Raw genomic sequence first — 13,606 nt, forward strand, 5'->3', positions numbered from 1 at the left:
CCTTCTGTGTGTACACACAGTAAGCTGGGCCACAGCATGTTACCAAAAAAGGAACATCAGCAGACTTATGAGCCAGATGCCCAACTTCCTAGGTTCTGGAGTCTGCTACCAGAGAGACAGATGTAGCCAGAGGGAAGTGTGGAGAAGAAGAATTAAGGGACACATCACCTCAATACTTACCCAAACACATAGTAGTTAATGGTACCTTTTCATGTGTACTCTTGAAAACCACTTCAACTGTGGCTACCAAAATGCCAAATCAGGAAGCCCTAGTATACCCTAGAAACATAAAATGAAGGGAAAATGCTTTTCTCTCCCAGTCAAATTGACTATATAAAAGTCAGAATTTCACTTCCAATAAAACTAGGTGTTGTTTACAGCATTCTTCTGAAGAGTTACAGATCCTAGAAGACTTCTTTTTAATTTCTTATTTGCAAATGATTTTTCAATAAAAAAACACAGGTACACAACTAAGATCTTAAAATGGCCACTCAGTTTGAGTTCACTTAAGAACCAAAAGAGTTACTCTAACTCAATATTTCTCCTTTTCTATTTTTCTTCAATTTACTGGAGGGACAGGACTCTTAACAGTGGAATATCAGCGTAAGGATATGACGACAAAGGCGTGCACATGGGGAAGAGAAGGCCTTTCCCTACCTTATCTACTGCTTCGGTGAAAGCAATCACAGTTTCAAATTACAGTAGATATTTTAAATAATAAATGTGGGGGAAAAGGTAGGACTAGTAAAAAGCAACCATTAAATACAAAACACAGAGCATTTACCTTTTCTATCGGTTTTGTCTGGAGCTCATGCAGCATGTAGGAACCTGGTTGAAGTGAAAACGGAAATTTTTGTTCTCATCTCAGCTCAGTCCCTCATTAGTTCAGCAGTTTAGATGGACTTTGTGTTTTCTTCTCTGATAAAAGGAGAAGATAATGCTGGTCCCACATTTCTCAGGCTACTCTGAGACTTAACCGAAAATTCATTTCTTTTTAGAAACATTTGTTGAGTGTCTTAATATGTGCATGGTACTTTTCTGGGGTGCATAATGATAAAATAAATCCCTTGCCTTCGTAGAGCTTGTATTTCAATGTGAGAAGATATTTGAAAACTAAAGCAATAAAAGACAGGTGGTCTAGTGGACGTGGAGTTGGAAGGGGGATGTTCTATTTTACATAAGGCGGTCAGGGAAGTCCTCTCTGGAATTTGAATAGAAACTTGAATAAGGTAAGTGAGTTGTCTAGGCTTCCTTGGCAGATGACACAGCAAGGGTAAAGGTCCAGATGTCAGAGGGGGTTGGCGTGTTTGAGGAGTGGCAGTCGGTGCGACTGGAATCAAGTGAGCTGGTGGAGTGGCATGTGGTCCGAGAGGTGGGGTTGCGAGGCACAGATCATGTAAGGAAGGAGTCTGGCTCTCACAGGAAAGGAGATGGGAAGCCATTGGAAGGGTTAGAGCAGAAGAGGGATGCAATCTGACTTATGTTTCAACAGGATCACTTTGGCTACTCTGTGGAGAACACAATAGATTCCAAGGGGGCAAAGGAGACAAGACAGACCAGTTCAGTGGCAATGCTGCATGGAAGCAGGCACGTTATAGGCTAGTTTAGACCAGGGTGATAGTGGTGTAAGTGGTCTGTGGTTAGCATTATATAAGGTGATATTAACTAGTTCATCAGAGGCCAGGTACTTGATAAATTTTTCTTCCATTCTACCACGATATAAGGTATTCATGATTTTTGCTAAATTTTCTGCAAAAGTTACAAGTCAGAGGTCACTGACAACAATGGAAGTTTCAATCAGAAAAGGTTTTATTACAAGAAACAATGCCATCAGGTAAAAATGCAAAAAATTGTGCAATTACGGCAAAATGTTTAAAAATATCTACACATTTGCCCCCGAAGGACTACAGTACTTACTACATACCTGAGCACTGAACATTGAATGCCATTTTTAACTGCTTCACACAGGGAATCCGATTCCTTGCAGATCACATCCACTTTTTCTCATGCACCAGTGAAATCAGCTCGATGCTTAAGCATCAACTTTGTACAATAACAGAGAATAAAGATGGAAAATAAAGAACACAATTTCTACTTTCCTATAACATTGTTAGACCAAGTCCAGTCTTCAATTGTAAAAAATATATAGGAAAGTGCTACATACATTCTTCAGGGGCAAAAACAATGTTACAGGGGGACTGGCATATGTTAACCTAAATTTGAATTCTGTAGTACCCATTGTGCCTTTTACTTATATTCTCATCATACTATGCAAAAGTACCTTAAATATTTAAACATATACCCACACATATTACTAATCTTAGTTTTCTAGGACTTCTTCTGAAATCATTTTAAAAGTGGCAAAATATCCCAGTTATATAATTTTAACAAATAGTTCTTCATACAAAATTCAATATATATTCTATTCCTATAGCAAATTCTAAACCTTGGCTTTGACACACTGTGCTCAGATTATACACTCAGTATAAATTGTTATAACAAAAGACTCAACTGTTGTGCAGATCAACAAACTAAATCTACTGCAGTATTAACCACAGTATGTTACACTCCTGTGTATCAGACGGCACATGTAAATTGCTGTCTCAATGCTTTATGTCATGTTTTCAAGTAGCACATTTATCTAAATAAATACAGAAGATTGTCAAAAAGTGGCAGGACATCTTAGATAGTCAACTAAGCTTTCAAAAATAAATTCCATGAACATGTCTTGCAAGTTACTTGTTTTTTCCTGTCTTCTACAATAAAACACTGAAAAGATGCTTCAAAGAACACAGAAATAGCCCCAAAAATCATGAAGATAAAGAAAAACTGGAGATCAAAAATAGATTATTGGTTGACAAAGTTCGTAAACAGACTATAGACACACTTTCAAGGCCAATAACCAGAAACCACACATCTAACTTGCCAAGACTGGATTTTAAAATGTTAATTCTATAAATGCTGTCCATTTTAAATTCTGCTTCAGATAACATTCCCTACTTGTAGAGGTCTAGGACAAGCAGTTTGGAAAGTTTCTGAAAAACGAGGTATGTGATGCAAAGAGGCAATGTTTTAAATTCGTTTCACAGTATCACATTACAATTTGTGCAAGAGTTTTTAATACAAACCATGCCAGTTTGTTTTCTTCAAGAGAATCAAAATGTTCTAGTTGAGGACAGACTCTGGGCTACACTTATATCCTTTATGAATTACTCTAGGCAGAGGACAAAATAAGTTACTGATCCAAGTATCTACCTCAGGTATGACAAATGAGTTGGGTTGTCATTTACGTTAATATTCCTAATTGACTGTTAGAAATTCATCACTTGAATCTGAAAAATGACTTAGTACCTTTAATGCTATGGTTCTATCACTCACTCTTTTCATTCTCAATCAGTTTCACCTAGAACAAGGTTTTCAATGTAAAAATATTCACTACTGTTAAGTGCAAAGAAAAAAACTGAAGTTTTAATTCTCATATGTAACATAAAAGCCATTAAGTTAGACCACTGTAGGAGTTTTATGTTTCTGGAAAATGGAATTTTACAAGTAAGTGTAAAACTTCACATTATGCTCTGTGCGGAAGACAAATAAATTATCTTTCATTGTACCAATAATGAATGGACAGGTGGAGGATGGGAGAGGTGGTCAGACAACAGAATGACCTGTTAGTGCAAAATGAGTATAATGTTCTCAACTTTTCTGAGCCCACTTTGACCAATTACTGGCCATATGTTGCTATCACAGAAATAGAGAATATTGTGAAATCACAAGAATTTAACAGGTAAAGTACTATGGCCACAAAACTAACATCCCAGTTTGATAGGTAAGCATAGGCTCAGACATTTCAAATCTACCTAGCTATACACATGAATTAACTTATACTAGCACCAGCCACCTGTGAAACTGAACCCTTTTCAGGGTTTTGAAAAATGACAGTGTTAGTTTAGCACTTGAAAACTTTTATCAACAGAAAACTGCTACTTAAATTTACATGGGAAACAAGAAACAGACTAAAAGCTCTTTGAGACTGATTTGCTTTTCCTCCAATCTGTCTCATAACAGAACACACTTACATCTCAGTACACTTGAAAACAGTACACAAATATATACATATATATGTGTGTGTGTACATATATATATTTATATATTAAGAAAGAGGATCCAAGTTAGTGCTTCTCTGTGTTAGAGAGGTCACAGCTAAAATCCTAGTGATATTGCCTCAGATTTTTACCCGTATTTAAAATAAAGTCACATCAAACTAGTTTGGATGTCTCTAACCAGTTAATACCCTAACTGCTCTTGTAGGAGTGCATAGTTGTTGATTCATCTGGTAGCTCAGTGACTATCACAAAATTCTAGAATGAAAATGATTACTTTTACACCAGGAAAAAAAAAAAAGACTGATAATTGCACTTTGTTACCCTTTGCTTAATGAAATGAAAACATCACAAGGATGAAATGAAAGCTCACCCACCATTATCTTTAAGAGCACCCACTTCCATGAACAAACTCTCTCAGCTCTCTTAAATACTGACAGCACTTCTTGAATCATTGAAAGACTAAGTTTCCTCAAGCATGAGATGCCAGTGAGCTCACTAAGGCCTGCTACTCGTCAGAGGACTTTCTGAAGACACTGAGGATAAAGTTTAGCAACAGCACACTCAAAATGCCGGCCAAGGTCCCAGAGTCGATCAGGTGTCTCATAAACTTTCATCCACTGGTCAGCGATGTCATCATACTGGTAAAGGGAATTTTTTCTGCTGGTTCTGAAGACATGTTCTTCAACAGTCACTTGAGTAGCTCGAACAAATAAATGGAGTTTATTCTGGAAAAGTACCAGTTTCAGGTACGGGTTTATGGACTCATCACATGGAAAGTCCTTCTTACGAGTCCATTTATTGAGTTCAATATCATAGGCTTCTACAGTAAACATACGTTGATGATTTCCACAGGTTCCAGCTATGTAGTAGATAGAGTCCTTGTATACAGCTGCTAAGCCCTGGATTCTAGGCACAGTCATGGGGGTTAAAAAACCCCAGTAGTCTTTTTGAGGCTCATAGAAGAGGAAAAATTCTCCTAAAAAAGTAAAAAAAAAAGATATGCAAATTTATATGTCTTTTGGTTGTCTGTTAAAGACTAAAGAGCATAATTTTCCAAATGTTTCACTTTCTAAAACATCTCACTTATAATCTCCAGAGATACATTCAATGGTATAAAATAGCTTAAAACTTCTTCATTCCATGGTACAACATAACACATAGTAGTACAGGGGATTGTTGAATTGGAGTATTTGTAATGGGGAGTTGATGAGTTACTTTGGCTTGTTGGCACAATAATAGTTAAAAGCTCGGTTCCATTTATTCTATCCTATTACATATTTCAGAAAATTTATTTTAAGCCAGCTCTAAAAAGGCTTTATTACTAATCATTAGCAAGTAAGATCAAAATACATATATAGCTTCATCATGAATAAGCCACTATAAATTCATGTGCTAGTTAGTTAGAAGATAATCCATGGAATTGTTCAGATTTGGTTTCTGGACCACTGGTGTGTTTACTTTAGTGTTGATGTATAACAAATGTTCAAGAGGAGAAAATATAGCTTTAATATGACAGAAAATATACACATGGTTTATGGAGTTGCCTTTGAGTCAGTTTCAATTCTATTTTGTAATAAAAGGGTGTGCTGAGTCAGACTGCCAAAATAAAATGTCTGAAAGAATTAAAGTAGTGGAGATTTGCAAGACTTTGCCTAATGAAAATATTTGTATAAAACCCTTGATATAAAAATCTGAACCCTTTAGGAACAGATTAAATGATACTTTAATGGCCACAGATAGACAATATAAGCTTCCAACTATTCATGTCAAGTTTATTTATATAAAGAGGCTTGTTTAGATTAGAAATACCTACTTCTAAACTGAGCCTCCCTTTGAAAACTGTTTCAAACTAGGTTTACTCTTATCTACAAATTGAACTGCTTAATAATAGTGACACTGTAATTTCAATTTTTCTTAAAATAGCTTGTTATTGAACTATTATCTTTTGCTTGCACATCACGTACCCTTATTAACTACCCTGTAAAAGGATTCTTAATGAAGAAGATAAAATTAAAACTTTCTAACATAGACTACCCCTAAAAATTTCTCATAGACAGGGAAGATGACACATAAAAGTTGTTTTTTAAAATCAAATGTCCTCTTTAATAACTTTAAATCAATGATGGGAATTAAGAAAACCCTCAGAGCCTCAGATTCTACTGATGTAAAATAAAACCCTGGATTAAACAATGTTCACTCCAACCCTGAAATTCTATTAATTCATTGTTACTTTGCTTTAGTATTTATGTTAATATACAACTTCACCTTCCAGCTGGGAGTCTTAAAATTAATTCTGTCTCCATCAACTAACAGGGTAGTCAGTAAGACCAAAGTACGTGCAGAGAGACCTTCATCATACTGGATGATATAACCCACCCAACCATATTCAAATCATACATCCATTTCTTATATTCCCTTTTTTTTGGCAAGACCAACAAACCTAAATCATGCCTCTGCTTCTATTACTCCTAGAAAATAAACATTACATTGAAGTTTAGACAAATGAGCTCAGGCATTCGTAGGAAATTATAAGTCAAAGTAGAACAAAGAATATAATTTTTAAAAATGGGATGAGCTAAAAAATCATATCAATCTACACAGAAGTTGCTCCTTTTCCTTGTTTTATTAAGGTAATAGTGTGAGGAAAACATTTATATATAAGCAATTAAGAAAAAGAAGACGAATATGGATGTTATTGGTATTATCAACACTGCATTCAGTGTTCAAGCAAGTGAAGTGTGCCAAGAGACCGAGCACAAGGAAAGCATTATCACAAATCAGAACCTTGGGTCAAATGTCTTTCTTATCAGAGTCATTGTTTCTATTCTCCTATTCCATCTTTGCCAGAATACTAGTCTGCAATAGGCTAAACAATTTTTTTTCAAAGCTAAGCACATTAGACAGTTCCTCATATCTTATAATGGGAAAAATAAGAAAAAAGGTGACATTTCAAAATTTTTCCCTGGGAAAAAAATTTGAAAACGGTATTATGTTAGACAACATAAAGTGCAGTGAAAGTAAATCTGAAGACTGTAATTTCTAACTCTTTGTAATTGAGTTTCATAACCTTTGCAATCATAAAGCTTATATAAAATTCTCTGGCAACAGGAGAGTATAACTTTAGTTGATGCTTTTTTCTTCTTTCTCTTTTAAACTAAACCAGTAAGTTTTGTAAGAAAAGTAGTTGTACATCTCTTTTTTCAATATTATTGAACAGCAAAAAGTCACGTATCAAACTTGCTTCCTTGTTAAAGTCTTAAAAACAGCTGTGAAATGGTTTTTCCCAAATGTTGAACTGTTACTTATTAAAGAATGTTCTCAAAAATACTTATTCCATATGTCAAAAAACAATACAAACATAAAAAAGTAAGAGCCATTTTAGTAACTTAAAAATATCTGCCTTTTTTGATTCAGAAGTTTACTTACAAGTCCTTTAAAGAACAGACTATTCCAACAGATAGTTTATGATAAGAAAGCCAGAGGTATTCCTCAATTAACAGGAACAAACACCTGTTTTTTTTTTTTTCAAACACCTGTTTTAGAATAAGTAAACAAACCAGTTTGACCTGTTACCATTGCAAGAACTAAGTCACTATAGGCACCTACCCTGTAAGACATATATCTTCTCCTTGTACTCCACTGCATTATGAAACTCCATTGCAACAGGCATGGCACAAACTGTTGTCCAGCAATTCTCTCTGCTGTCATAGCACTCCACAGATTTCAGTGAGTTTCTCCCATCACCTTCATAAACACGACCACCAATTGCATACATCTTACCGCAGCAATATACCAGTTTGCAGCCAATTCTGGCTCGAAGCAAGGATGGTTTGGATAGCCACCTGTTGGTGGAATGGTCATACATCCAGAAATCATTTTCTGCCTTATGGTCGATGGACACCTCACTGCTGCTTGGCCTGTACCCTCCTGCGATGTAAATGTCATTATCTGGGGATACAAGAATCCCAACTTCTCGTAGGTCATTTGGTGGTTTGCATAATTTAAACACTCTTCCTGTGACTATATCTAGACAAGGCACTGTTTGCTTCTTTCCTGAGTGTTTGTGGGCAGCATCAAAACATATGATCATTTCAGATGCAGTCATCCCAAGTCTCTGAGTACAGCCATTGGTATTGGATGGTCCCTTTTCTACATAGCTTTTGGCTATAGCCTGTGCAAACTGAGGTGGAATTTTCTCTATAAAGGTATCTTCCATCAGAGGAAAACGTATGCATTTGGCAAAAATTTCTGGAAGGTGCACTTCTCTTTCATTCTGTTCATGTTCAAACCACCTTACAATGCTTTCATAGACGTGCTCTTCTCGGTCTACATTTAAATCATCACTGTCTAGGATACTTATCAGTTGGTCTTTTGTCAGCTGGAGAAACTCTTGCTCTTTGGTGACACACAGAAACTTTTTACGAATGTATTCTTTTGATCGATCTCCGAGTTCCTGATGGCCATAATGATCAGCAAAGATGAAGACCCCAATCGAATTCTGCGGGTCCAAATGACTGATCATATACTGAGCACATTGGTCCTGGATGGAGGGAATCTGAAAGATGCTAGCTGCCGTGAACAAGGCTTGAACATTGGCCTCTGTCAGAACAACTCTGGAGGTGTAGGCATAGTTCAGCACTAAATCCATAGATTCAGCTTCAACACCGACTATTCGAACTTCTTTTTGAGTACTTTCTGTAAGGCCGCTAGTGAACATGGATCTAGAAAGGAAAAGGTGGTTAATATTATATGTGCACTACAAGTAAAAATTGTTGTGGCAAATTTTTAGAAGTGTAACATTACCACAAAGATAACCTTTTGAAACTGAAAAATATTTCCTCATGTGTTTCCTGATATTTTGCATCAGGATAAAAGTTGATCAGCTGGCAGAAGGCCTTAGTCTGGCTAATCTCAACACCTCTATTCTTAGGACCAGTCCACTTTGTGCCAACTCTGAAAAAAAGAAGAATATACCACAAAAAGGTGGCTTAGAATATTCTAGCCCCTATCCAAGCTGCAGGTCAGTTGCCTTAGGGACCTGAGATCTTTAATCAGAAAGCAGAAGAATAACAATAGGGTGTCAGTGTGATACATTAGCACATAAAGACTGTCTAAAAACTTTTCATATCCAGTGGAAATTAACAAGGCAACTTGTCCTCAAATATATCTTCAGAAATTTCATCTTAGAAAAACAAGTCGTCCTACAGAAGTTCATATTCTCTACCTACTCATTTTTAAAACTATTATCTTGTGAATGTTTACTTAATCATTGTAAGAAATATAAAGAACATCAATCACTTCAATATCTTGGGACATTTTGAAAACTTTTGCTTAAAGAAATATAATTAATTTTCCCAAGTTACCATATTTTTCCTATTTATATCTGTATATAAGATTATGACAGGGTTATTGTAATGCTTACTTCTAGAGTTTAAGAATTAATCAATTCTTCGGATGTAATTGATTTTAATATTCCAAACTTTTGCTTATGAAACCAAGCTTTTTTTTTTTTTTGATTTAAAACATCTGTGCATCTATATGACTTTCTTGGCCAAACACTAAGTAGCCAAAAGCCTGGTTCTTTATTGTCATTCACAAACATCATATTCCTTTCTTTCCCTCCTTTAAGGCTTCTTTCTAGGCTGCTCTTAAAATTAAATATAAGAATCAAATTAAAAGTTCTTTTAAAAGCCTTGTGAGAAAAAAGCTGTGCACCCCAAGATGTTTAATCGATGTCAATTGAAGTGACTTAATTTTTGTGATAAAGTTGATTAATCAGATCCAGACCCCTCCCATTTTATTTTTAAGTGCTGTATTATGAAAAATATATTTGAACGGAAAGATTTCCAGTCACTTTTAAAGCCTCTGCCAAATACATGAAATTAATTTTAAAATACAAATGAGAAACTTTGTAGGTATACATGGGCACAGGTCCCCTCTTGCTGCCTGAGTTAACCATCTCTGAGTCTGAGGTTTACTTCTGCAATGTAAATTTTTAAGTTTAATATATGCAAGGGTTTTTTGATAACTGAAAACTATATGCTCCAATATATAAGCTGGTTTTCGATTCAGGTGCTGAAAAACTCAGTTATATAGCTACCAATTAAAAAGAAGAATAAAGCCCTTCGTTAAGCAGATTAACTCCCAAAGGGGAACATTAGCTCAGGTCCCTTTATCAGGGGAACTACTGCTGATGAGTAAGCTGGTCTCACACATGGGAGACATGAGACACTCAAATCTCTTCTGTCCTAATAGGTTCTTTATGTAAACTCTATATAAGTGGGAGCACTTTCTCATACAAAATCCTGAGCAGCAGGAAGTTTCTAATAATCATATGAGTTTTAATTCTGATAAGCCACTGAGACTGTGAAACAGCCACGCCAGATTTTAAGCTATTCTAATTCTTCCACCAGTGATGCAAGACTTAGAAACTCTTAAGTACGTCTTTCTAGATGTCACATAAGGAGCAGTACTGGTGCCAAGAAACTTCTGTACAAAAACCTCCACCGTGAGATAAAGAACCTAATCCTTAAGATTTCCAGCCAAATAGCTTTACTTGAATTCACATAACTTATGCTTGGGAAGTGTTCCAAGCATTTCCTTAACTGCTTGGAAATTAAGAAAATCTGTTGTAGCGTACTTCAAGTAATTTGCCTAAGTCTTCAAAACTAACTTTAGTTAACTAAAGTACGACATTTAAGTGATATAAGCCAGAATATTACATTTCAGTAAGACGCAGACCTTTTCACTTGAAGTTTCAATGTGTGTGTGTTTGTTTTTGTTTTTACTATTCAAATCTAATATACAATAAAAACTTCCAAAAGGCAACTTTAAAGAGGGCCCCTCTTATTCCTTTAAAGTCATATAGTGAGTAAGCAGCCTGGCTCTGAAATCAAATGCAGCCTCTGCCACTTACTAGTTAGATGGATGACTCAGGCAGGTCAGTTAACCTCCCTAGGCCTCATTTTGCACATGTAAACTGGGAAAAACAACCAAGCAGAAAGAATTATAAAGATTATATAAAGCAACGTAAGTAAAGCAAGCTTAGCCCAGTGTAAGCAGTAATTTTAACATATATGTAAATACATTAGAGGTCTAATCATAGCTAATGCACAGTGTGGCTAAGTGAGTCTCATAAGCAATTTCCATTACCACGCCAAACTTCATACCTTCCGTGTATATGAGTCTCTTTTTTTTTTCTTTCCAGCTTATTACCTCGTGATGGTTAATATGTAATAGTCCAGTGACCTACCTTAAGCAAGTCTAAATGGTTACATCACAAGCCTCAGACTGAAGTAACTATATTTAACTCAGTATTCTGAGAAAGAGGAACCAGGAACTACTCTCTGGAACACCACACTGCAATATGCCCTATAAAGGTAAGCATCTTCGGAAGGAAAAAGCACATTGACAGTGTGGCTGTTAAAATTCATTGTCATTTATGCAACATTTTTTTTAATATAAAGGCTTTAAAAAGTGCGTACTTGAAACAAAAGAAGTTAGACTCAAGGAGTAAACTCCCTCTATCATCCTCTTTTCTTAGAGGATGAATTTCTTTTGGGAATTTTCCTTTTTAAACTTTTTAAAGATACACAAAGATGAATATGCATGAAAAAAAAACTGAGCTTAAAAATACTTGTGGAAATTTTGCAAATAAATCATCAGTAGTCTGGAGCCTAAAGCACATAGCAACTATCTTGCATTCATTTTTATTTCCCTGCTTTTAACCTCATGGCATGAAAACAATCGATTAAATGGTAATTTATTTTCAAAAGAATAGAAAATAAAAATAGCTTATTTTAAAAGAAATGTTTTAAACTCCAAAAGAGTTACATGCACCAAGAAAGTAGGTATCATAGGTAAGTCTTTGGAACACATTCTAGATCAGCACTGTCCAATAAAACTTTCAGTGATAGAAATGCTCTATATCTGGGTTGTACAGTGTGGCAGCCACCACTTACATGTAGCTACTGAGCAATTTAAATGTGGTAAGTATGCCTTAGGAACTGAATTTTCTATTTTATTTAATTTTAAATAACTGAAATTTAGCCATATGTGGCTGGTGGCTGCCATATTGGGTAGCACAATAGAGATTTTCAGGTCATTTACCTGAAACAAACAAAATTACGTTCACTAACTTTAAAACCAACCACCTGAATTCTACAAGAATCCCTCAAGTCAAAAACAAGGGCTTAATAAAACAGGGCCTGTTTTCTTGCATCTCAGTATAATAATCAAGTGGGCAATACTGAGGGAGAAAGGGAACCCAGTGAGGACATCCATCTACCATCATCGTACCTGAAGTAAGGGCTGATTGCAGCAAGAACGTTTCTATGACAGGAAAATGTTTTCCCGTGATCCACTTCCACTACAATGTCTGTCAACTGTCCTTCATCGTACATTGTTTTGAGTTGCTTAAGAATACTGCAAGCGTGGAAGGGGTCCATGGCATCGTTGGCTGTGTCTGAAGATGGAATCCCATTCGGTGTTGGGGAAGACTTACTTAAATCTAGGAGAAAAATCGTACAACCACAAGAAGTTTGGAGCCAGTTACGGCGTCACGGGTTTTTCTGTTTGTTTGCTTGACTTCCCAGCAGCCCTACGGTACATATACATATGCACAGACACGGGAACTGGGGCCGCGGGGTAGGACCTGGGGAAGAGCGAGCTGCGATGCAAGTTCCAACACCAGCCGGCCCCTCCGGGAGCCCGGCCGGCGCAGCCCGGTGCCCGCCGAGGGACGTGCGCGGAGAGCGGGGAGGTGCCTGCGCCGGGCGCGGAGAGCAGGGGCCTACAGAGGACGCCCGACCGGTGGCGGCCGCCGGTGCCCCCTCAACCGCCTCGCGAGCGGGTGCCGGCGCCGCCGTGCCTGTCCGGCCGAACCGCCCACCGCCTCCGCGCCGTCCATCCTCCGCCCCACCCCCAACCTCCATCCTTCTCTGCCTCCCCGTGGCCAGTTCTTCGGCGCGCGGCCCGAGCCTGGTCTCCCGCCCAGCTCCCCCGCCAACACACCTCCCTGCCCGCCGCACAACCCACCTGCCGACGCGGCCATTTCTCGACGGGGCCCCGGCTCCAGCTATTTAGAGAGGAAATGTCATTTCGCTCCTCTCGCTCCCGGGTTCCGGCTCTTCAAGGCTACCCCTAGCCAATGGGGCGGCCTGAGCACCCGGTCCCGTCTCCGGCCGCCGATTGGCCCCCGCTTGCGCACGGAGTCCTCGGGAAATGTAGTTTAACTGCCCCTGCTCCCTCGTGGTGCGAGTCGGCGGAGGCCCGAGCCCGGCTCCCACTGGCCGGCTCCGGCGGAGGTGGAGCGCAGGGCGCGCGCCGGCCTGTGTCTGTGCTGCGCGCAGTGCCCGCCGGAAGAGGTAGTCTTCTGGCTGAGGAGAGCTGTCACTCGGGGACTGGAGCGGGGATAGCTCTTCAAGTGCAAATCTCCCCATTTTAGGCCTCTCTCCTGGTCCCCGGCTCTTTTTTTTTTTTTTAAAGCTGCGTATCATTGCCTG

The 13,606-nt window shown here is 38.0% G+C and overlaps 1 protein-coding gene and 1 long non-coding RNA gene across 3 annotated transcripts in view; one reads left to right on the plus strand and one right to left on the minus strand.

Annotated features, from left to right (window-relative positions):
* The window catches only part of LOC118908553 (uncharacterized), a 191,745-nt gene extending 179,359 nt beyond the window's left edge, over nt 1-12,386 (plus strand). The window contains exon 3 of the long non-coding RNA XR_005023238.2: nt 11,311-12,386. This is a non-coding gene — a long non-coding RNA (uncharacterized LOC118908553). The remainder of the gene's footprint in view (nt 1-11,310) is intronic.
* KBTBD8 (kelch repeat and BTB domain containing 8) lies at nt 1,771-13,244 on the minus strand. Of its 2 annotated transcripts, XM_036878166.2 has the most exons (4): nt 13,140-13,244; nt 12,402-12,612; nt 7,710-8,824; nt 1,771-5,079 (listed from the first exon to the last, which is right to left on the minus strand). In XM_036878166.2, exons 1-4 carry the CDS (start codon nt 13,153-13,155, stop codon nt 4,616-4,618), a joined length of 1,806 nt encoding a protein of 601 aa, XP_036734061.1. In that variant the 5' UTR covers nt 13,156-13,244; the 3' UTR covers nt 1,771-4,615. The 2 variants fall into 2 exon arrangements, with proteins under 2 accessions (XP_036734061.1, XP_036734062.1); XM_036878167.2 differs by lacking the exon at nt 12,402-12,612 and having other exon boundaries at nt 13,140-13,229.
* Nucleotides 13,245-13,606: the final 362 nt, after the last annotated feature.

The sequence above is a fragment of the Manis pentadactyla genome, chromosome 1 (genome assembly GCF_030020395.1).
Source record: "Manis pentadactyla isolate mManPen7 chromosome 1, mManPen7.hap1, whole genome shotgun sequence".
In the NCBI taxonomy this organism is placed as follows: Eukaryota; Metazoa; Chordata; class Mammalia; order Pholidota; family Manidae; genus Manis; species Manis pentadactyla.